Below are 25240 nucleotides of genomic sequence, written 5' to 3' on the forward strand. Positions count from 1 at the left end.
ATGAGACACCCGGTCTTGCCGTCACGGTCCTGCCCGGGAAGAACCTCTAAGGCCCCTCCGGGCATTCCTGGGCTGAGTGGATGCCGGCCTGGCCGTGGCTTCCAGGTCAGGGCCTGTGCACGTCACAGACAACGGGGAGACGCAGCTTGTGGGTGGCTCCCTCCCCCTTCATGCGCGGCTACGGGAAGAACGAGGACTACTACTAGGAAGCGTTTATATAAACCAGAGACTTTATTGTTTGAGAAAGGAAAGGCCAAATTACAAAACGTTTACACTTGGAATCTGCTCACGATCATGCCAAAGCTTCCGTAACGACCGGGCAAGCGACGGGGCACTGCCATCTTTACAGGTGCAGTTGGTCCACTATTGTTGTGGCAGCCGCACGGGCTTCTGCCGAGGGCCTCTAGGTCCCCGTCTGTTTATGCCACAAACAGCCGAGAGCCTAGCACTGACCTCTGCTGCGGATGGTGCTCCATGGGCAGTGGGGCCTGGCGTTGCACCTCCCAGCTCGTGGTCTCATCACACCACGGTTCTCCGGGGATGCCAGCGCCGCAGCCGACCGGTCAGTGGCGAAGCCGGTGTGCCTTGGAGGCCGACTTTTAATCGACGGATCGTTTACAAAGCCGGGCACGCACGGTGGGCTCGGTGCCCCGAGATGGCTCCTGTGAGCTGCCACCTCCACCAACACGTCCCCTCCCAGCAGACTCTCCATCGCGGTCTTGCCCACACCGTTTCTCTCCCCCGTGTCCGAGACGTTAAGGAATAAAACGGCCTTGCTGTGCACAGAGAGCAGAAAGCACGGATCTACCCGGTGCAGCGGCCAGGCGGCCCAAGACGCACAGGTGCACAGAGAGGGGACAGAGCGGCTGCACCTAGGGCTGGGCTCACCAGGGGCCCCGCCCTGGCTCTCCAACTCCACAGCGTCTCTAACGTCCCAGGGAGCTGAGATAAAAATAAAGCTTTCATACAAATTACATTTTCTCCAGTGAATTACTTATGCAGTAAAAATAGCTGCTACACAAACCCCTCCTGTCTCTGAAAAGGAGTTGCATGTTTCCAAAAATAGGACTCTCATTGTAATCACACCGAGGAGCTGGGAGCCTGGGGGCCTGGGGACGGCAGAGGGAGGCCGGGGGAAGAGTTGAGCGACAAGGTGAAACAGGCCGTGTGTACACACAGCGTCTGTCAAGAAAAATAGCGCTCTGTCACTTTACAATGAAAAAGAGGCAGAGGGGCCCCGTGGAGGCCCAGCTGGTCACCCACCAGTCCTGTAAAATCCCCAATGTACAAAGTCCCGGCCGTTCAGTCCCCAAGGCAAGAGGGAGAAAAAATAAACACAGGGGTCGCCGTCGCGGCCCCACCTCCCGCCGGCGCGCAGGTGGCCAAGGGTCTGTCCCCCGGCCAGCCCCTTCCCTCCGGAGCCACGGGCCGGGCTGCACAGCACAATGAAACACGGCGGGACGTGGCATCCGAGCGCAGACACGGTGATATAATTAAATTACAATATATACTTCTGTTAAATAGGATCGGTGACGAGGGCGGGGTAGGGGTATGTACACACTCACTTCTGAAATGCTCGCTTCCTTCCCGCCCTCCGAGCCCTCGCCAACTCGGGGCTCTGGTGGTCGCTGCTCCCGGCTGCAGAAGAGCTCAGGGACACGGCCATGCGTCCTCCGCAGCAGCGGCCGTGCGTCCACCACAAAGGCGCCGCCTCCAGCGTGTCCCACCGCACGGCCACTCGGGCCCGGCGCTTCCCCGGCGCCTCCTTCTTGACGTCGGCTCTCGTGAGTGGCGTCTGCCCATCAGCAGACCGGAGTCTGCCGCGAGGGAGGCGTGCTTCGGGATGCAATAAGGCCGATCGCTTGGCGGCGATGTGCCTGGACCGATTCAACCCCGCCTTTCCCGGGTCCTAGGCGCGGCCGGGGCGGCCGGGCTTCCCACGGGCCCGGGAACGCCGGCTCGGGGCGGGCCCAGCGCCTCAGTCCTCCGTGTCCGGCTGGACGCCCAGGATGGCGTGCAGTTCCTCGGGCGTGAAGCCCAGCAAGTTCTGCAGGTCGCACACGAAGCGGTAGACGTAGCGCTTGCCCGAGGTCTTGTGGATGATGTTCTTGTCGTAGTAGTAGCGCAGGCCCCGGCTCAGCTTCTCGTAGTTCATCTTGGGCTTGTTTTTCCGCTTGCCCCAGCGGCGGGCCACCTTTTGGGGACACAGGGAGGAAGGGTCACATTTGATCTGTCCGCTGAGCGGCGCGAAGGCTCCCCTCCCCACTGGGGCTGGGGCACAGAGGAGAGCCGGGCAGTGGCACCCTCCCACACCCACGTCCTTGGCGGTCTCTGCACTCGGCCCCCTCGCCCCAGCTGTCTCAGCGAACCCCCCTGGGAGCCCAGGGTCAGAACCTGAGGCACGGAGGTGTCTCTGTGCTCTGGGCCCTCATCCCAGCTGCAGCATGGGACGGGGAGGCAAGAGCCCAGGCCACACCGCCAGACACGGCAGGCTGCTGCAGCCAGTGCTGGAGCCACACCTGTGCCCTGCCGTCTCCTCCTGCCACGGCGTCTGCTGCCAGCCCTGCCTTGCTCCCCGAGGGCAGGGACACGGGCTGGCCGGGCAGCTGCAGCCACTTGGAAGCTCAGGTCTCTAGCGGACAAGGAGCACCTTGCTGAAGGGTTTCAGCTGTTCAGGGGTGAGGCAGGGCCTGCTGCCGATGCCAGAGCAAGACGGGGCAGCGTGCCCAACGTGCACGCAGAGGGCACCCAGGGGCCCGACACACTCATCCCCTTCCCCGACCGCCCTCGGGGGCCCCGGGAACCCTTCCTTGTGCCTGTGCCAGAGCACGGAGCCCCCACCTCATCAGGGGCCCCGCCGTACCTCGTCAGGGTCAGCGAGCTTGAACTCCCATCCGTCCCCGGTCCAGCTGATGAACGACTGGCAGGATTTGTCCGACAGCAACTCCAGGAGGAACTGCCACAGCTGGATAGGGCCGCTTCCTGGGGGCGGGGGCACAGGGAGCCTCAGAGACAGCACAGTGAGGCCGCGCCCACCTGGTCCCACAAGCCTGCGAGGGTGCAGCCACCTGCCCGGCCTGCGTCCGGTGAGACAGCGGAGCCCCGGGAGCCGGGGACAGAACTGACTGCCCTCCACGCCGCCCGTGCCCAGACAAGAGGGCCACCTGGCCGGGGCTTCTTCCACCTGCTTCATCCTCATCCTCACACAAAACCTCCATGGCAGATTTCTGCAATGGCTGAGCGGGGCAGCTCCAGGGGCAGGCAGGGGCCGTGGGTCGGCCTTCCCGGGGTTGGGGGTCTCTCGATTTGCTCAGCGACCCCGTGGGGCAGGAGCCGCAGCAGCACGGCCTGGCTGCTGGGCGCGAGCTTTCCCACAGCGGTGTTCCCGAGACGCTGCCGCCACACTGGGGCCTGCACGGCGGGAGCACCGTGGGACACGGGGATGCACACACGCTCTGGCTGCTGGGGAGAGGGGAGAGGCCCAGATCTCCTGTCTCAGCCAGGGTCTACCGTGCAGCACGCCAGCCAGGCAGGACAGGCGCTGAGAGACCAGCAGCCAGGTGACTTGTGTCACCACAAACGTGTAGCTCGGAGCCAATTTCCCCATCTGTAAAACGGGTTCGTGCCCCTCCTTAGGCCAGGCTTTCCTAAGGACTACAGAGCATATATCCAGTGAGCTACACAGGGCTGGCAGTCACCAAACAGTAACTGAAAAACCCTGGGGCCGGCACTGTGGCACAGTGGGTAAGGCCACCTGCAACACTGGCATGCCACACGGGTGCCAATTCCTGTCCTGGCTGCCCCACTTCCGATCCAGCTCCGCACTAATGTGCCTGGGAAAAGAAGTGGAAAATGGACCAAGTGCTTGGGTCCCCGCACCCATGTGGGAGACCCGGATGAAGCTCCTGGCTCCTGGCTTCGGCTGGGGAGTACACCAGCAGATGGAAGATCTCCCTCTTTCTCTCTCTTCCCCCTCTAACTCTTTCAAATAAATAAGTAAATATTTTAAAAAATAAAAATGGGCCGGCACCATGGCTCACTAGGTTAATCCTCTGCCTGCAGCACCAGCATCCCATATGGGTGCCTGGTTCTGTCCTGGTTGCTCCTCTTCCTGTCCAGCTCTCTGCTGTGACCCGGGAGTGCAGTGGAGGATGGCCCAGGTGCTTGGGTCCTGCACCCGCATGGGAGACCAGGAAGAAGCACCTGGCTCCTGGCTTCGGATCGGCACAGTGCTGGCCGTAGCAGCCATTTGGGGAGTGAACCAACAGAAGGAAGACCTTTCTCTCTGTCTCTGCCTCTCACTGTCTATAACTCTACCTGTCAAATAAAAAATAAATAAAAAATAAAAAATAAATAAAATAAAATGCGAAACCCTAGCAGCACGGCAGTTGGGTTTTCTCCGCAGAGCCTGCGCGCCCACGTGTGAGGAGACGCGGGCGCTCGCACCCGTCCTCCGTGTGTGCTCTGGGCCACTTCCACGGCTGCTCTCCCTGACAGAGGAGAACGGGCGCCTGGGGTGTCGGCGGTGTGAGCCCCTGATTGCTGAGTAGGGACGTGTCTAATCCACAGTGGCTCCGTAAGGTGAAAACACGGGCGGGAAAGGCCGGCTTCCACACAGGGCAATCCCAACCACATCTGGTTCTGGAGCAGCTTCCGGGCCTGTGCCTCGCCTGGAACAGCCCTTGCTCAGGCCGGCCCAGGAAGCGGAGAGGAGCAGGCAGTCCCGGTCTGGCTGGAGGCGGGCCTGCCGGCCCTCCCACGCCAGGTTCCATTCCTGGAGATCCCGGGCGGTGAGTCAGGGCCAGGGCCCACAGGCCTGGCCTCTGCTAGAGCGGCCCAGGTGGAGGGAGCGGCCGTGGGTTTTCAGCCGCCCCCTGAGCTCTGTGCCCGCAAGCTGGCCTAGCCACGCGTGGCGCACGGACTGTGACTGCAAGGCGCGCCCGCGGGGAAGCAGCTGCCCGGCGGGCTCACCTGTGAAGCCGGCCAGCACGGCCGCAGGTATGACGGGTTTGCCTTGCTCCACCGGGTCGCTCCTCTCCTGAATGTAGTCCTTGAAGGACATGGTCGGCTTGCTGAGGCACAGGGACTGGCTGCAGTCGTCCTCGAAGCTCTCGAAGGAAGGCACCCGCTGCACGTCCACCAGGGACGACTGGCTGGTCCAGGACTGCAGCAGCGACTCCGAGCTCTCAAAGCTGTCGGGGCCGCTCTCGGGCACGTCGTGCTCTTTGGGCTTCCCTGCCAGAGACAAGCGAGCACATGCGTGGTGAACCCACACGCGGTGAACCGCCTTGTCCCCGCCGCCGACCACGGCCACCCCCGCCGTGGCCGCAGAGGCCACTCGGGTTTCTCAGTGCGCTGGGCAACTCAGGTGCCACAGACCGCAGCGTCCTGGACAGCCTCCTGCGGCCGAAGGTTGCACTGCGCGGAAAAGGAACACGTGGCGGCCGCGTCCAGCAACACGGGCGAACCCGGCACGCGGATGGGCCCGAGACACCATGCAAGAAACCCAGCCAGGCAAGGAAGGCCCTCAGCACGAAGCTGCAAATGCTGGCCCTTGACGACACAAACTCCAAACGGCGTGGGTTTAGCTACCGCTTGGGACCCTGCATCCCATAGCGAATGCCGCCTTCGGTCCCAGCTCTGGGTCCAGCTCCCTGCTAACTGCTGGGGAGGCAGCAGATGCCGGCTCAACCCACCCACACAGGGACCCAGATGGAGTTCCAGGCGCCTGGCTGTGGGCATCTGGTGAATGAACTAGTGTATGGAAAACCTCTCTCTGTCTCTCTCCCTCCCTGTCATTCTGCCTTTCAATTAAATAAATCTTAAAATACAAATAAACGCAGAACAGTTTTTAGGGTGGGGAGGTGACTGGGAGGGAACAGGAAGGGGTCTCCGAGGTGCTGGAACCTTCTCTGTCTCGCTGGGATGGCTGTCACGCAGCTGCACACGCACGCACCAGTTCAGCCGGCTACACAGCCGAAGCGTGTGCAGTGCACATGTGCGCCGTCTTCACAAAAAGAAACGTGTGAACGCTCAACACGGTCTCCCCAAAACACCCGTGAGTGGGGAAACCCAGCCCCGAGAGCCGGGACCACGTCCTGCTCCCTCGGAGCCTACAGAACCAGGACCAGGGCCCAAGACACGTGCAGAGTGCCCTTGCTGGGAAGTCAGCCCCCTAGCGCATGGGCCGGTCCCATGACCACCTCCTCCAGGGCCCGGACGGGGGACAAGCTGATTAAGGTCACCACGTTGCTGGACGGGGACCCTGCAGCCCCAGGAGCAGCCCCCGGGAACACGTTTCCCATCTCACCAGAATCGCCGCTGAGCAAATTCAGGTTGGCGCCCGGGAAGTCCTGGGTGACGGAGCAGTAGCGGACGCTGACGGTGTTGAGGCGGGACTTGGGGAACATCGGAAACTCCTGCTCTGAGCTGAGCGCGCCGGACGCCGCGGACGCCGGGCACATGCCATCCAGGAGGCCGCCTTTGGGGTAACTCTGGGCCTGCACCCCGTACGGTGCCTGCTCCGTGCCGAAACCTGCACGACAGCCAACAGCAGAGCTCGACGCTGGTGTCCCCGTGACAGGACCGTCACAGCCAATCAAGGAGACCACCTGCACAGCCCCTCCCTGCCAAGGCCCACAACCGCAACGAAGGACCCAGACCTCCTGACAGCGCCGGTAGGACCCAGACTCCCACAGCCATCGGCCCACTTCACTCTGGTCCCTGCTCTGTGAACTGCCCACTCCAGCACTGACCAATGGCCACGTGACACAGTTTTACATTCCTCATGGCCACAGCAGAAAAGCAAAAAGAAATGGGTGGAGCTGTCACAATACACTTAACCTAACGCATCAGTGATCATTTCCATATATAACCAATAGGCCAACAGTCCCCCTGGAGGGATGCTGTGTGCTGTTTCATGCTAAACATTTCCAAGGCTGGCGTGCACTCTGCTCTTCACATCCCGGCATGGGTCAGCCAAGCTCCAACCCTCAGCAGCTCAGCACCCACGCGCAGCCTCACGGAGGCCCCCACGCGTGGCCTGCCCCGCGCAGCTGGACCAACCTTAGAGCAGAATCAACGGGACTGACCTAACGTATTGCTGTTAATCCAATGGGGGACTGTGTTGAGGTGTGAGTTTTCTTCATACTGATCTTCTGTCTTTTCTTGGTTTTCTGAAAGACACAAGAGGACAAATCAAGGTGAAAACCACACAGGAGAAAAGGCGACTTTCTGCGTGCTCTCCGGTCTCCGGCTACGTGAGGGTGACTAAGAGCGAGACGGTGTGCGTAACTCAGTCCTGTGGTCAGGAAGTAGCTACGTATGTACCAACCACCACAGCGCCAGGGTCGGGAACACTCAGACCCTGGGCTGTGGTGTGGTCTCCGGCACTGGGAAAGCTGTCCTTGGGGACACGGGTGCCCAAGAACTTCGAAAGGAAGGAGGTGTAGGCTGCTCTCGCGCGTGCGTCTTTTCTACGAACGCACCACACGCACAAGGGGTCTTCACAGAAAATATGTGTTAGGAAAAACGATGCACAGATGGCAAAAAACTTTTCTACCAAAACAAACTCATCTTTTAATTCCTTTCCCCCCCAAGAACTTTCAGCAGACACCCCTAAATCAGCAGACACCCCTAAATCTAAACAGATGGACTCACACGACCAGGGGATGTGAATCAGGCTGTTTGCCAACCAACAGATTCACCAGGAATCTGTCAGTATGACCCGTTCAAGTTCAGAGAAACTCTGGGGTCTTTAAAAATAAGGTCCCCTGACCCTCAGAAGCCATAACTTAAAAAGAGCCAACGGCTGAATCCTAGGTCTTTCTGTGATTCTGAGCAGATGGTAAATGTTCAAAGTTGGTGTTTAAAGATCAATGAACTAAGCTGCTACCTGCAAGGCCAGCATCCCATATGGGCGCCAGTTCAAGTCCTGGCTGCTCCACTTCCCATCCAGCTCTTTGCTGACAGGCCTAGGAAGGCAGCAGAGGATGGCCCAAGTGCTTGGGCCCCTGCACCTATGTGGGAGACCCGGATGGAGTTCCAGCTTCCTGACTTTGGCCTGGCTCAGCCCTAGTTATTGTGGCCATGTGGGAAGTGAACCAGCCTATGGAAGCTCTTTCACTCTGTCTCTCCCTCTCACTCTGCCTTTCAAATAAATAAATAAACCTTTTAAAAAAATAAAAACCCATTAAATAGGGACTATTTCCCTGAACTCTACCAACACACCTACTTTCTATGTATGAATGATCCCTACTCTATTTTTTTCTCTTTCTTTTTTAAATTAATTAACCTGTTTTTGAAAGGTAGAGTTACAGAGAGAGAGAAGAAAAGAAAGAGATCTATTCACCGGTTCACTCCCTAAATGGCCACAATGGCTGGGGCTGTGCTGATCCGAAGCCAGGAGCCAGGAGCTTCTTCCAGGCCTCCCAGGTGGGTGCAGAGGCCCAAGGACCTGGGCCATCCTCTACTGCTTTCCCAGGCCACAGCAGAGAGCTGGCTCGAAGTGGTGCCCATATGGGATGCCAGCACTGTAGGTCGTGGCTTGACCTGCTGTGCCACAGCACTGACCCCATTTTTTTTTTTAACTTGACAGATTCTTAAGCCGTGGTCTCACTGCTCTTGTAAGTTCTGAACCAGGCTTTTCTATTTGGTGAGATCGCTGCTGGTCGATGACCGACTTCTGATGTCAGTGCAGATTACTTGTTAAAAACACAACCCCAGCCCAAGTTCTCCCGTTGGATTCCCTTTGGAACTCAGAGTCCATCTGAGCACGAGGGCCCTTGCCGCAGGTGCTGACCTCTCCCTCTTGCTGGCCTACAGTGAGTCAGTGACTCAGCCCCGCCTCGTGGCTGCTCCTGATGCCACACACACCACACACAGCCACATACCGACTCCCATGAGTGGCACTTTGAGGCCACTTACTCTGTATCATCTGAAAACCCAACCCACCAGCTGGAGCACACCCATCTGACATGCCCCTCCCTGCCCACACACACACACACACACACACCCCTGGCCTGGCCGGCCTGGATGTGTGGGGGAGGGGCGAGTACCTTTGATCATCTCCTCGAGATGCTCCCAGAGGATGTCACCCACAAAGTCAGGGGCCAGCTCCAGGAAGCGCTCCTTGCCCAGGTTACACAACACCTGGCCGTTCATGCCGAACCTCTGCAGGTTCACGTTCACCAGGCTGAACTCGTTGGTGGCCCAGAGGAGCCACTGGCACACCTGCTGCTCGTTCCACAGCCAGGGGTCTGCCGCGGAGAGAGGGAGACGGGGGAGGGGCGCGGTGAACCAAACGGAAAGGCAGAGACTCGGGCAGCCCCGATTTACAGAGCCCAGACCCGGACCCCACGATGATAGCACCCAGGCGAGTCCTAAGCCAGGTCCGCCTGAGGCCGGCGGCCTGGGTAAAACGAGAACCACTCGGAGAGCCCGCATCCGCGCCACGCTCGGTGGGAAGCCCCAGCGTCCGGGCCAGTCCGCTCTGCCGGACCAAGGCAGGCCCGGGACGGCGCCACTTACTCTTGGGGATGCCCAGGCGGCGCTGCTCCTTCTGGAAGCCGCTGAAGGTGGCTTTGAGGGCCTGACTCATCACCGCCTTGCTGCACGGCGTCAACAAGGGCAGCTCGCAGCTGGCGGACTCTGCAAAGACAGCCCACGGGAACGTGAGGACCGCGATGTGCGGTGCGGTGTGGACACGCGGGGGAGCGCTCAGCTCCCGGGAAGCACAATTGCCCTGCTGAATCCTCACGCGGTTTACACATTTTTGACCGACACTGGGACGGTACTGCACGTCTCAGAACTGCTCTCCACGTAAACAGACTGCGGACAACGACTCAGGTTTTACTGTGTTGCAAAGCAGCCCTGCACAGATCAAATTCTACGTCTATTTTTAAACTGCAGACAATGAAAGAAGTCACAGAGCGACTTCCTTCTGCGTGAACCTGCAGGTTCTGACCCCTGGGGGTGCCAGACGGCACCCCGGCGAGCTGTTGTCAGAAGCTGCAGGGAAGCTGCCCTCCCCCCAGAGTCCCTTAAAGGATGTTTGCAACCCCAGCTGTTGATTCTGGGGTCACTTGATCAGCCACCCCCCCCCAACTTCGGGGGCAGCAGATTTCTGGTAACCCCGCTCCGGCGTGTTCGTTCCCCCGGCTCGTATTCTCTATAAAGGAATGGCACGTCAGGCGGTGCCCACAATCGCGTGCTGGAGTGGGTAGTTGGAAGCGTTCCACGGGTTACGTGGTCACGTGACGTAGGTGCTGGAAAGTTAATTAAAACACACACGCTTGTGCAGGCGGGATGTGGTAGGGCAGTCGCTATCGCTCTTGAAATTGCCGAGGGCGCCAAGAGGAGGTTGCTCCCTCCGTGGGCGTGGAAGCTCTGCCGACCCCCCCGGGGGAGGCTGGGTGTCCCATCATTCCCGGGCTCGGTGCCTCCTGCTTTGTTTAGGGACTTCCGAAGCCCAGTCCAGGGCTTCCACCGACTTTCACAGAAGATGCAGGATGTCCACGTGCACCCTCAGGAGCCACTCTATCAACCGCTCGGGGACACACGCACCGTCTGTCACGTCTGGGAAAAATTACCATGAGAGATGGAGTCCAGGCCTGTGGGCACTTCCTGGAGTGTTTGCTCCTCATTCAGCGAGGGGAAAGCGGCAAACAGAGACCCATCAAAGGTGTCGAAGGCCGGCTGGCGCTGCGGAGAGAAAGCGAGGCACCAGGTGAACGCCATTACCCGTGTGAGAAGCTGCAAAGGAATTACTGATGAGACGGGCAATCACAGAGCCACCGCCTGCGACTGGGAGCAGACTTCTGAGATGACCGAAGTGACCCAAAGGACGCCACTGGACTCTGAACTCTCTGATGAATTTCCAGAGTCACAGTAACTGTGGATTTGCTTCAGTGGCTCAGCGAAGTTCACAGGGGAAGGACCTCAGAGCCACCTGGCTCTCCAGACAGGGGCAGGGCCGCGTCAGTTCAATGCAACTAACATGACAGGCTAAGGACTGGGCAATAATGGAAATCTGACAAAGCCATTAACAACTTGTTTCTCAAGAAGCCTTTGTTTTGAAACGTTTGCCGTGAAGCAATGTAACTGAAGCTAGAACAGGTTCTTCCTTATCGGGTTTCATCTCACAGAAGTCAAGTGTATTAAAAAGATTCCCCCAAACCCCCCACACGCAGTATTTTCATAGGACACATTTTCTAGGACTTTTTGAAGATCCCCCAGGTGTGTGGTGATTTAAAAATTTTCTGCATCAAAATAGGCTTATCTTTTAACTCCACTGATTTTTTGAATTATTCTGTATTAAGGGGTCAGATTGCCAAAGGAGATAGGTTTACACTTACACTGCTCCCAGTGCAGGGGAAAGACAGGCCTGGAAACATGCTAAACCGTGCCAATTTCTGGTCATCTCACACTTACGAGGGAAACAGCCTTTACTAGAAACCTCAAGTCTAAGTCACGGATAGTGTCTCGATTCATCACTGAATGAGGTTGTGTTTCTCCAACAGAAGCTGGAAATCCCGAGTCAGGGTAATACAATGAGCCACCTGCTGAGTCATCATCTACCAGTGCGATCCCCCTGGCTTGTTTTCTCTCTAGAAATGCGGAAGAGCAGACAGCCCCGCACCCGGGGTCAGGCTGCCAGCCAGGACCAGGGGTGCAAGCACAGGGCGCGCCCCTGGACTCACTCACTACCTTGGAGCAGGCCTGGTTCTGTGACACATTCAACGGATTTGCAAACTTCCCATCAGCATGGCCCAGGTGACTAAGAAACGCCTTCCCGACTTGAAGTTCTTTTTTTAAAACCAGGAAGTCAAAGAACAATACTCGGGGTTCATGGAAACTGTGTATTGTGAAAAACTGATGCAAGGATTTCCAAATTTTGCCATGTTCTAAAAAAATCTTTTTTTTTTTTTTTAAAGTTAGTTGAAAGGCAAAGAGAAACACTGAGAGCCAGCGAGTTCTCATCCCCAATGCCCCCAACAGCCGAGGCTGGGCCAGGTGGGAGCTGGGAGCCTGAACTCAACCCCAGGTCTCCCTGAGGGTGGCAGGGACCTACCCTCCTGAGCCGTCACCTGCTGCCTCTCAGGGTCTGCAGGAGCGAACGGGCGCTCAGCATCACAGCCAGGTACTAGGCTGCAGGGCACAGGCCCCCCACCCAGCGCCTGAACCACTGAGCCAACACCCACCCCAAACTTATCTTGAGTTTCATTTTTCCACGAACTTTTCGGAGCACCACCGTACTAACCAGCGCTTCGCGGCCCAACACACAGGCTTCAGCTGTGACTGCTCCAGACCCAGACACTGCACGTACACTGCGCATTCTTCTAACTTCTGTAGAAGGATGTTCCCCTTAGAGGAGTGTGGCTTCAACTAACACCTCAATCCTCGTGCCACATTCGTCCCACCCAGAACTTGTGATGAGATCCAAATCCAACAAGGGAGCGCACCACCCTGACACCTGACGGCCTTCCCTGGCCCTCTGAAGGGGCCTGAGCCTGGACCCTGGGCAGCTTCAAAACGCTCCTGGGCGACAGGATGGAAACGCAAGCTTGTTTTGGTTCAAAAACACTTTTGAAAGCCAAGCAGTTTTCCCGTGATATGAATTCCTCATGAACCTTCCGAAGACCCCTTGCGTACGTGGGTTTCAGTCTTTGTACCAAACTAAACTTAATGTTCTTGTACTTCCCCACGAACATTTCCCGAGCTTCCTGAAGTCCCCTCCTGACCTCGCGACAACCTGCTAAGGAGACTACCACCTGCCACGGCTACGTCACACAAACGCCACAGAGCTCTGGAGGCCAACGCTAAAATCACCGCTTCCGAAACACGTTTGCTTCCCAGCACTGAGGAACACCCAAAGCTTGGCCGGCATCTGGAGGAGGCAACCACTCTGCACTGTGAAACAATGCTCCCCAAGGAGCAGGGGCAGCAGATCACCGGAAATCTGTCAGGCAGCAGAGGAGGTGCCTTGCCCTCGCGTCCGCAGACCCCGGGCTACCTGCCCCTCCCCAGCGCCTTCACAGCCTTGTCCTCTTCCCAGGACGCGCCCAGGGAGACCGGAGAGGCAGCAGAGACCAGAGATGGCTCGCCAGCACTTTCACTGGGATCAGAGGCGTTTCCACACCTGGAAGGAGCCCCGGAAACAAACAAGGAGGGCCTCGCTCTCCGCAAGTTAAATGGACTTTGTATCTTGGAAGCAGAACCAGCAGGGTGACTCCTTTTTACAGACCAGAAACCTGAGACCCAAGCAACTACCAGGCCACGTCTCTGGGACCCAGGCCACGTCTCTGGGACCCAGACCCGGCCCACTGTTTTCTCCCAGAGACTGAATTTCTAATTAAAAATCAGTGAAGACTTGCCCACTCACCTTGAGCGTCCCCCGGTAACTGTTGGCCACAGGGGCCACCTGGTCCATGTTCTTGATTCCAAAATCATTCATCTTAAAAGAGAAAAACAAACAAAGAGGCACCACATTAAGGACATTTTCAAGTCACCATTAGTGGTGGCACTGCGACTTCATTCAGGCTAAGCGCCACCGCTAACAGGAACCTCACAGCGGAATTACTCAAAGGCCCTCCCTTGGGTGGCCATGCAGGTATATGAACTGCAAGGCTGATCCACACAAACGCACCAGGAGAGATGCACAGGAGGGCCCCTCGCAGCCTCCCTGCAGGGCTGGTCGAGCCGGGGGGGGGGGGGGGGGGGGACTGTGCCAAGCTTCTTGCTGGCACTTCCGTGGTCAGCTCAGGCGAAGGCTTGGGTATGGCAGGCCCTGGGCAGGGCAGTGGGCCACCCATCTGCACAGGGCGTACTCAGCTCCAATGGGAGCTCGAGGGCTGCCGCAGGGGCTCCCCACCTGCCCTGGGGACCCAGATCCAGGAAGGCGAGCTGGAAGGAAAGGTGGAGGCTCATGCACGCCCCAGGACAGCAAGGAAGGGACAACCTGTGGCCAGACTCTCTCGGTGCTGACCCAGGGCCTCCTGCTTTGAGAACTGAGCTCAAAGTATTTCTGCTCTGGGTGTTGCCCAGCTGTGTGTTCCAAGAGGAAACGATTTCAAGGATGGCTCTGCGTTTCTCGCTTGGCAGAGCCTGGCCTGATCAGGATGATGGCCACCAGCAGCAAGCGGCTGGCGAGAGCTCCATCGGGGGCTCCTGGGAACCAGCAAGAGCTCAGAGTGCAAGACACACACAGAGCCCAAGCTTTCCAAGAACGGAGTAAAACCTCCCCTTTGCTTCTCTCTTTAATCACATGCTCATGCACTTGGAGTGTGCCAGGATTACTGAAATCAGAGTCACGTGGCTATTACAAAGTTGGACACAGCTGTAACAGACTGAAAACTTACCTGGGGCCCTGAAATGTAACTGTTTGGCCAGGTACTTGGATAATATATACTTTGAAAAAGTTCACGGAAAATGTAACGAAAAGATGAACTGATTTTGGTACAAAAAACTGTGAAATCTGTGCATAGTTTTTCCATAATATGCACTCTCCATGAACTTTCTGAACAATTTAAAAAGTGGAGTCAAACTCACTTTCTAGCAATCTGGGTGAGCACTGTAAAGGTAACGCTCGCCCGGGGGCCTTCCCCACCCACCCCCAGCTGCATGGCTATGGAACTGCACTACAGGGCACCCCCACCTGCCCACCTCTGTGGTCTCCCCTGGCCGCTCCCGTCTGCTATAACCAAGACCTTCCAGTACTCAGAACAGCGTTCAGCCGAGAGAACGTGCTATAGGGGGCAAACAGTATATCCTCACAGGACTATCTAGTTTACCTGTGTGGTTTTTTTTTCTCTATCATCATGTTAGGTCCAGCTAAACCAGACCTCCCAATGACCCTGCCACCCAACACACCACACACACACGCACACACGCACGCCACACGCACACACACGCACACACACACTCAGTCCTTAGCTAAAGGCGGCAGAGGAGGTGAGAAGAGCTGGGGTGGCAGCCAACAGGCCGAGAGCAGCACTAACAGCTGTGGTACAGGAGGAGGGGCCAGGCTGGCCCCTATCAGACTGGGCCAGGCTTGTCCAGAACCTCCACCCGGGGGGCTCCGCCACCCACTTTCAAGCAAGAATCAATATTCACTCCTAATAATGGTCACCAAGACTGTGGACATCCAGGGCGAAGCCTCGCGTCTTCTGCATTCCTAAGAGGTAGATGCTACACCCCCTCACAGGGAGGCAACAGGGCCCAGACACCCAGCATGGGGGCCCCGAGTCACAGAGCCACCATGCGGCCCCTGTGGGGGAGGCCGGAGCCGGCTCCTAACCCTTGGGGCCACCTGACACAGCACAGAGCAGGCAGGGGTTAGACGGGCCCTTCCTGCAATCCACCCAGGTGAAACAAGTCCCATGGAGGGAAACAGACAAGCCCCCAGCACAAGACCGACTGGCCGGCCGCCTTGGGTGTGGCCGTGACCCATCTAGAGCGACTTTTCCCTCCTGGAATCTGCAAACCGGCTGCTGACTTTATCCTACACTTTCAGAGCGTTTGTGTACAAATCCCAGGAGAAGAGGCAGCCACATAAGAGCCCTAATTATCAGCCACGGAACACACATTCTTTGTCGTCCAGCTTCCAATGAGTTTTGCCAAAACCATGTGGACTTAGAGCGCTCTCCCAGATGGTTTCAGGCGGACACCCGGCGAATCGAATCCAAGTCCACTTCTCGTGCTACTGCTCAGGGCTGGTCCCCGGGTGGACCCGGGACCAGCGACTCCGCACCATCGACTCTGGGCGCTGTGGAATGGCCACTGATCCGAAATAAACGCCACCCCCAAGAGCAAAATTTAAAAAAGGGGGGGCAGAAATGTACTGGCCGCGAGGATCCGCCAGGCCACGGTCTGACTTACGTAAGATCGCAGCCCAGAGACGCCCCGGGAGGCGCTGGAGAACCGGCTGAGCCCGGGCCGGCTCCCGCGGGACGCCCCGCGCCGAGATCCCGCGCGGGGAACCAACACCCACGACTGCCACCCACACGCGCGGACGGCTCGCTCCTCCGCACGCCCCGCAACGGAGTGCGGGCGAACCTCACACGCTCGGCAACATTGAAGAAAAAAACCAACGAAACCCCGCAGCTCACACACACACACACACACACACTCACAAAGACACACGCGCAAACTGCCCGCCGCCGCCCCCGCGCCCCCCGGGACCCCCGGGGCCCCCAGAGCCCGGCGCGGGCCCAGGCCGCGGCCGAGCAGGTGAGCCGGGGGCCCCGAGCGCGGCCGCCCCGGGCCCAGCCACCCTCCCCCGCCACACCCGGGCGCCCGCCTCCGCGCCCCCACCGGGCGACCCCCGCCCCGGCCCGCGCTTCCCGGGCAAACACAAAAGCCGGCGGACAAGCCCGTGCGCCCCCGGCCCGGCCCCGCCGCCCCCCGGAGGCCGCTCCGTAACCGGAAAACAAGCCGCGGCGGAAACCGAGGCGCGCGCCGCTCCGGGCCCCCGGCGCCCCGGTTCCGGGGGCCCCGTCCCGGGAGGGGAGCCCACGGCGGCCCGGCCGCGCTTACCTCGTCGCTGCGGGCAGGGCTGGCGCGCGGCCGGGCGGCTGCTCGGGGCCCGGGCTCCTCCGGGCGGCGCGGGCCGGCACCGGGTCGGGGCGGCGGGCACGCGGGGCGCTCGGGGCTGCTGGGGCCGCACCGCGCTCGACGCCGCCGCAGGAGGAAGTCGCCGGCCCGGGGCCCCGGCCGCGCGCTCTTCAGCAGCGGGGGCGGCGCGGGGACCGGAGAGGGGCGGGCGGGGGCGGGCCGGGGGGCGGGGACCGGGGAGGAGCGGGCGGGGGCTGGCCGGGGGGCGGGGACCGGGGAGGGGCGGGCCGCGGCCGGGGGCGGCGCGGGGACCGGGGAGGGGCGGGCGGGGCCGGGGGCGGTGCGGGGACCGGGGAGGAGCGGGCGGGGGCTGGCCGGGGGGCGGGGACCGGGGAGGGGCGGGCCGTGGCCGGGGGCGGTGCGGGGACCAGGGAGGAGCGGGCCGCGGCCGGGGGCGGTGCGGGGACCGGGGAGGGGCGGCGGGGGCCGGGGGCGGGCCGGCTCCTTCCGGCGAGGCGGGCCCCGCGCGCGCTGTCACCCGGGCCGCGGACACCACGCACGCCGCGGCTTCCGCGGGGACCGAGTGGACGCGCTCGGCGGCGCCTGGCCCGGGCCCGCCGGCTGCCGGGCGGTGCGGGGGGCACCCCGGCTTGGACGCGGGAGGCTCGGGGCTCGCCAGCTGCCGAGGGATGTGAATGGGAAACTGGGGAGCGAAGCCCCGCTGGAGCTCGCTCCGGAACGGGCTGCGGTTTCCATTTTTATCAGCGGGGCGCTGGAGTCCGTGTCCGTGTGCGTTTCCTGCGCGCTATTTAAAGTTTGAATCCTTAAAGAATTGAGCGAAACAGGAGAGGAGTCCGGCCGCTTGGCCTTGAGGGCGGCCTTGGGGGGTGGGGGTGGGTGGAGGGGCAGGTTCCTGGTTTCCATGGCAACCCCATGGCTGCGCCCCTCGGGGGTCTCCAGGTGTCACCACCGCCTGGGAGGGGACAGAGCCCACAGGGCCCAAAGACGCGGGTACTGGAGCGGACGGGGAGTCTTTGGGGACTGGGTTGGCTCAGATGGCTTCCCAGTGCACATTCAGGCCCCATCAGAAAACGCGGGTCAAGAAGGCATTCCAAAAATGGAATACAGATCCATAGTAAGTTACCATGGAGACAGTTGCTTTTCTTTTCTTTTTTTTTTTTTAACGGTACCGGAAAATACTGGCTCATCTGGGCTGCAGCTCCATCTAACGCAAGTCACTCGCACAGCCCTGGATGGCGGGTGGCTGTGAAGTGCAGTGTCAGCGGCCATTCCCTGACGCTCGGTGCCCAGAGCTCACAGCCTTGTCCCCTGGGCTGGCTCCTGAGCCTGCACCAAGAGGCCCAAGCTCCCTGGCACAGGCTGGGGGCTGGGAGGCAGTGCCTTGCTCTTAGCAGGAGTCCCAGGAGCCTGCAGGGGGTGGGGGCCGTCCTGGGCCACTCATCTCCATCACAGGACGGGGGAGCCGCCCCAGGTCTCACCTCCATCATCATAGGATGGGGGAGCCGTCCCAGGTCTCACCTCCATCACAGGACGGGGGAGCCGTCCCAGGTCTCTCACCTCCATCACGGGATGGGGGAGCCGTCCCAGGCCCCTCACCTCCATCATCACAGGACGGGGGAGCCGTCCCAGGCCACTCACCTCCATCACAGGACGGGGGAGCCGTCCCAGGCCACTCACCTCCATCACAGGACGGGGGAGCCGTCCCAGGCCCCTCACCTCCATCACAGGACGGGGGAGCCGTCCCAGGCCACTCACCTCCATCACAGGACGGGGGAGCCGTCCCAGGTCTCACCTCCATCACAGGATGGGGGAGCCGTCCCAGGCCCCTCACCTCCATCACAGGACGGGGGAGCCGTCCCAGGCCCCTCACCTCCATCACAGGACGGGGGAGCCGTCCCAGGTCTCTCACCTCCATCACGGGATGGGGGAGCCGTCCCAGGCCCCTCACCTCCATCATCACAGGACGGGGGAGCCGTCCCAGGCCACTCACCTCCATCACAGGACGGGGGAGCCGTCCCAGGTCTCACCTCTATCACAGGGCAGGAGCTGACTCTGGAACCTGTTCCCTTAAAGTTGTGACCCACAGCAGAGCTGCAGCTTGGGACACCTGTGTCCCTTGCGGAAGGGCCACTTCGGGTCTCAACTACTCCAGCTTCCTGCTAATGCACCTGGGAGGGCCGCAGATCATGGCCCAAGTGCTCAGCCCCTCCCCCACGTGGGAGACCCAGACGGCGTTCTGGGCTCCTGGATTTGATCTGGCCCAGCCCGGGGTATAGGGCATTTGAGGAGTGAACCAGCATGTAGAAGCCCGCCTCTCTCTCTCTCTCTCTCTGCCTTTCAAGTAAATAATTAAATTTTGAAAAAAGAGGAAGAAACACGGGAAGGAAGTGATTAGGTCCTTTAAAAAAAGAACAGATTGTGGTTAGACATAGCACCAAACTTGTCAAGAAGTTATCAGTGTTGAGCACGTCGTAGAGGGGCTCAACATAATGTACCTGTTCCCCAGATGCCCCTCTGAGAGCATTTAAAAAAAAAAAAAAAAAAAAACTCTTTGAAAAAGTTTAGACATGAAAAAAAAAAATCCTACCTCTCCCAGGTCTAGGTAGTGTCGCCCGTGGGAAATGTGGAATGTGAGAGGCCTCCAGGCTGGGCCTCCACATGCCTGGGCTCCCAGCCAGGGCCCCTGTCCTCCCAGCTTCCCAGTCCAGGAGGCCTTGCTCCCGCAGGGTCTGCTGCGCTGGTGGCCACGTGCCCATAGGACAACACTGATCCTGCGTGCTGGTGGCCACGTGCCCATAGGACAACACTGATCCTGCGTGCTGGTGGCTATGTGTCCATAGGACAACACTGATCCTGCGTGCTGGTCGCTATGTGCCCATAGGACAACACTGATCCTGCGTGCTGGTGGCCACGTGTCCATAGGACAACGCTGATCCTGTGCGCTGGTCGCTATGTGCCCATAGGACAACACTGATCCTGCGTGCTGGTGGCTACGTGTCCATAGGACAACACTGATCCTGCGTGCTGGTGGCTACGTGCCTATAGGACAACGCGGATCCTGCGTGCTGGTGGCTACGTGCCCATAGGACAACACTGATCCTGCGTGCTGGTCACTACGTGCCCATAGGACAACACTGATCCTGTGCACTGGTGGCCACGTGTCCATAGGACAACACTGATCCTGTGCGCTGGTGGCCATGTGTCCATAGGACAACACTGATCCTGTGCGCTGGTGGCTACGTGCCCATAGGACAACGCTGATCCTGCGTGCTGGTGGCCACGTGCCCATAGGACAACACTGATCCTGCGTGCTGGTGGCCACGTGCCCATAGGACAATGGGTGATCCTGCGTGCTGGTCGCTACGTGCCCATAGGACAACACTGATCCTGCGTGCTGGTCGCTACGTGCCCATAGGACAACGGGTGATCCTGCGTGCTGGTGGCCACGTGCCCATAGGACAACGCGGATCCTGTGTGCTGGTGGCTACGTGCCCATAGGACAACACTGATCCTGCGTGCTGGTGGCCACGTGCCCATAGGACAACACTGATCCTGCGTGCTGGTCGCTACGTGTCCATAGGGCAACGGGTGATCCTGCGTGCTGGTGGCCACGTGCCCATAGGACAACGCTGATCCTGCGTGCTGGTGGCCATGTGTCCATAGGACAATGCGGATCCTGTGCGCTGGTGGCTACGTGCCCATAGGACAATGCGGATCCTGTGCGCTGGTGGCTACGTGCCCATAGGACAACACTGATCCTGCGTGCTGGTGGCCACGTGTCCATAGGACAACACTGATCCTGTGTGCTGGTGGCTACGTGCCCAAGGGCAACACTGATCCTGTGCGCTGGTGGCCACATGCCCATAGGACAACACTGATCCTGCGTGCTGGTGGCCATGTGTCCATAGGACAATGGGTGATCCTGCGTGCTGGTGGCCACGTGCCCATAGGACAACACTGATCCTGCGTGCTGGTGGCCACGTGCCCATAGGACAACACTGATCCTGTGCGCTGGTCGCTACGTGCCCATAGGACAACACTGATCCTTCGTGCTGGTCGCTACGTGTCCATAGGACAACGGGTGATCCTGCGTGCTGGTGGACACGTGCCCATAGGACAACGTGGATCCTGTGCGCTGGTGGCTACGTGCCCATAGGACAACACTGATCCTGCGTGCTGGTGGCCACGTGTCCATAGGACAACACTGATCCTGTGCGCTGGTGGCTACGTGTCCATAGGACAACACTGATCCTGCGTGCTGGTGGCCACGTGTCCATAGGACAACACTGATCCTGTGTGCTGGTTGCTACGTGTCCATAGGACAACACTGATCCTGCGTGCTGGTGGCCACGTGCCCATAGGACAACACTGATCCTGCGTGCTGGTGGCCACGTGCCCATAGGACAATGGCTGATCCTGCGTGCTGGTTGCTACGTGTCCATAGGACAACACTGATCCTGCGTGCTGGTCGCTACGTGCCCATAGGACAACACTGATCCTGCGCGCTGGTGGCCACGTGCCCATAGGACAACACTGATCCTGCGTGCTGGTGGCCACGTGCCCATAGGACAACGTGGATCCTGTGCGCTGGTGGCTATGTGTCCATAGGACAACGCTGATCCTGCGTGCTGGTCGCCACGTGCCCATAGGACAACACTGATCCTGCGTGCTGGTGGCCATGTGTCCATAGGACAATGGGTGATCCTGCGTGCTGGTCGCTACGTGCCCATAGGACAACACTGATCCTGCGTGCTGGTCGCTACGTGTCCATAGGACAACGGGTGATCCTGCGTGCTGGTGGCCACGTGCCCATAGGACAACACTGATCCTGCGTGCTGGTGGCCACGTGCCCATAGGACAACACTGATCCTGTGCGCTGGTCGCTACGTGCCCATAGGACAACGCTGATCCTGTGCACTGGTCGCTACGTGCCCATAGGACAACACTGATCCTGCTTGCTGGTGGCCACGTGCCCATAGGACAATGGCTGATCCTGCATGCTGGTCGCTACGTGCCCATAGGACAACACTGATCCTGCGTGCTGGTGGCCACGTGCCCATAGGACAACACTGATCCTGTGCGCTGGTGGCCACGTGTCCATAGGACAACACTGATCCTGTGCACTGGTGGCCACGTGCCCATAGGACAACACTGATCCTGCGTGCTGGTGGCCACGTGTCCATAGGACAACACTGATCCTGCGTGCTGGTGGCCACGTGCCCATAGGACAACACTGATCCTGCGTGCTGGTCGCTACGTGCCCATAGGACAACACTGATCCTGCGTGCTGGTCGCTACGTGTCCATAGGACAACGGGTGATCCTGCGTGCTGGTGGCCACGTGCCCATAGGACAACGCTGATCCTGTGCGCTGGTCGCTACGTGTCCATAGGACAACACTGATCCTGCGTGCTGGTCGCTACGTGCCCATAGGACAACACTGATCCTGTGCGCTGGTGGCCACGTGTCCATAGGACAACACTGATCCTGTGCGCTGGTGGCCACGTGTCCATAGGACAACACTGATCCTGTGCGCTGGTGGCTACGTGCCCATAGGACAACACTGATCCTGCGTGCTGGTGGCTACGTGCCCATAGGACAACGCTGATCCTGCGTGCTGGTTGCTACGTGCCCATAGGACAAGACTGATCCTGTGCGCTGGTGGCCGCGTGCCCATAGGACAACGCTGATCCTGTGCGCTGGTCGCTACGTGCCCATAGGACAACACTGATCCTGCGTGCTGGTGGCCACGTGCCCATAGGACAAGACTGATCCTGTGCGCTGGTGGCCGCGTGCCCATAGGACAACGCTGATCCTGCGTGCTGGTCGCTACGTGCCCATAGGACAACACTGATCCTGTGCGCTGGTGGCCGCGTGCCCATGGGACAACGCTGATCCTGTGCGCTGGTCGCTACGTGCCCATAGGACAACACTGATCCTGTGCGCTGGTGGCCACGTGCCCATAGGACAACACTGATCCTGTGTGCTGGTGGCCACGTGTCCATAGGACAACACTGATCCTGCGCGCTGGTCGCTACGTGTCCATAGGACAACACTGATCCTGCGTGCTGGTGGCCACGTGCCCATAGGACAACACTGATCCTGCGTGCTGGTGGCCACGTGTCCATAGGACAACACTGATCCTGCGTGCTGGTGGCTACGTGCCCATAGGACAACACTGATCCTGTGCGCTGGTGGCCACATGCCCATAGGACAACACTGATCCTGCGTGCTGGTGGCCATGTGTCCATAGGACAATGGGTGATCCTGCGTGCTGGTGGCCACGTGCCCATAGGACAACACTGATCCTGCGTGCTGGTGGCCACATGCCCATAGGACAACACTGATCCTGCGTGCTGGTCGCTACGTGTCCATAGGACAACACTGATCCTGCGTGCTGGTCGCTACGTGTCCATAGGACAACGGGTGATCCTGCGTGCTGGTGGACACGTGCCCATAGGACAACGTGGATCCTGTGCGCTGGTGGCTACGTGCCCATAGGACAACACTGATCCTGCGTGCTGGTCGCTACGTGCCCATAGGACAACGCTGATCCTGTGCGCTGGTGGCCACGTGCCCATAGGACAACACTGATCCTGTGCGCTGGTGGCTACGTGTCCATAGGACAACACTGATCCTGCGTGCTGGTGGCCACGTGTCCATAGGACAACACTGATCCTGTGCGCTGGTGGCTACGTGTCCATAGGACAACACTGATCCTGCGTGCTGGTGGCCACGTGTCCATAGGACAACACTGATCCTGTGTGCTGGTTGCTACGTGTCCATAGGACAACACTGATCCTGCGTGCTGGTGGCCACGTGCCCATAGGACAACACTGATCCTGCGTGCTGGTGGCCACGTGCCCATAGGACAATGGCTGATCCTGCGTGCTGGTTGCTACGTGTCCATAGGACAACACTGATCCTGCGTGCTGGTCGCTACGTGCCCATAGGACAACACTGATCCTGCGCGCTGGTGGCCACGTGCCCATAGGACAACACTGATCCTGCGTGCTGGTGGCCACGTGCCCATAGGACAACGTGGATCCTGTGCGCTGGTGGCTATGTGTCCATAGGACAACGCTGATCCTGCGTGCTGGTCGCCACGTGCCCATAGGACAACACTGATCCTGCGTGCTGGTGGCCATGTGTCCATAGGACAATGGGTGATCCTGCGTGCTGGTCGCTACGTGCCCATAGGACAACACTGATCCTGCGTGCTGGTCGCTACGTGTCCATAGGACAACGGGTGATCCTGCGTGCTGGTGGCCACGTGCCCATAGGACAACACTGATCCTGCGTGCTGGTGGCCACGTGCCCATAGGACAACACTGATCCTGCGTGCTGGTCGCTACGTGCCCATAGGACAACACTGATCCTGCGTGCTGGTTGCTACGTGCCCATAGGACAACACTGATCCTGTGCGCTGGTGGCCACGTGCCCATAGGACAACACTGATCCTGTGCGCTGGTCGCTACGTGCCCATAGGACAACGCTGATCCTGTGCACTGGTCGCTACGTGCCCATAGGACAACACTGATCCTGCTTGCTGGTGGCCACGTGCCCATAGGACAATGGCTGATCCTGCATGCTGGTCGCTACGTGCCCATAGGACAACACTGATCCTGCGTGCTGGTGGCCACGTGCCCATAGGACAACACTGATCCTGTGCGCTGGTGGCCACGTGTCCATAGGACAACACTGATCCTGTGCACTGGTGGCCACGTGCCCATAGGACAACACTGATCCTGCGTGCTGGTGGCCATGTGTCCATAGGACAACACTGATCCTGCGTGCTGGTGGCCACGTGCCCATAGGACAACACTGATCCTGCGTGCTGGTCGCTACGTGCCCATAAGACAACACTGATCCTGCGTGCTGGTCGCTACGTGTCCATAGGACAACGGGTGATCCTGCGTGCTGGTGGCCACGTGCCCATAGGACAACGCTGATCCTGTGCGCTGGTCGCTACGTGTCCATAGGACAACACTGATCCTGCGTGCTGGTCGCTACGTGCCCATAGGACAACACTGATCCTGTGCGCTGGTGGCCACGTGTCCATAGGACAACACTGATCCTGTGCGCTGGTGGCCACGTGTCCATAGGACAACACTGATCCTGTGCGCTGGTGGCTACGTGCCCATAGGACAACACTGATCCTGCGTGCTGGTGGCTACGTGCCCATAGGACAACGCTGATCCTGCGTGCTGGTTGCTACGTGCCCATAGGACAAGACTGATCCTGTGCGCTGGTGGCCGCGTGCCCATAGGACAACGCTGATCCTGTGCGCCGGTCGCTACGTGCCCATAGGACAACACTGATCCTGCGTGCTGGTGGCCACGTGCCCATAGGACAACACTGATCCTGCGTGCTGGTGGCCACGTGTCCATAGGACAACACTGATCCTGCGTGCTGGTGGCCACGTGCCCATAGGACAAGACTGATCCTGTGCGCTGGTGGCCGCGTGCCCATAGGACAACGCTGATCCTGCGTGCTGGTCGCTACGTGCCCATAGGACAACACTGATCCTGTGCGCTGGTGGCCGCGTGCCCATAGGACAACGCTGATCCTGTGTGCTGGTGGCTACATGCCCATAGGACAACACTGATCCTGTGCGCTGGTCGCTACGTGCCCATAGGACAATGGGTGATCCTGTGCGCTGGTGGCTA

General features: G+C 59.7%; 1 protein-coding gene across 1 annotated transcript; it reads right to left on the bottom strand.

The window, feature by feature from the left end:
* Positions 1–216: 216 nt before the first annotated feature.
* On the bottom strand, positions 217–16610 carry ETS2 (ETS proto-oncogene 2, transcription factor). The gene is made up of 10 exons (XM_062204958.1): positions 16534–16610; positions 13382–13453; positions 10590–10701; positions 9529–9648; positions 9057–9257; positions 7092–7175; positions 6311–6535; positions 4972–5235; positions 2864–2982; positions 217–2194 (listed from the first exon to the last, which is right to left on the bottom strand). The coding sequence occupies exons 2-10, from the start codon at positions 13451–13453 to the stop codon at positions 1979–1981; spliced, it is 1413 nt and encodes a 470-aa protein (XP_062060942.1). The 5' UTR covers positions 16534–16610; the 3' UTR covers positions 217–1978.
* Positions 16611–25240: the final 8630 nt, after the last annotated feature.

The sequence above is a fragment of the Lepus europaeus genome, chromosome 2, assembly GCF_033115175.1.
Source record: "Lepus europaeus isolate LE1 chromosome 2, mLepTim1.pri, whole genome shotgun sequence".
Lineage (NCBI taxonomy): Eukaryota > Metazoa > Chordata > Mammalia > Lagomorpha > Leporidae > Lepus > Lepus europaeus.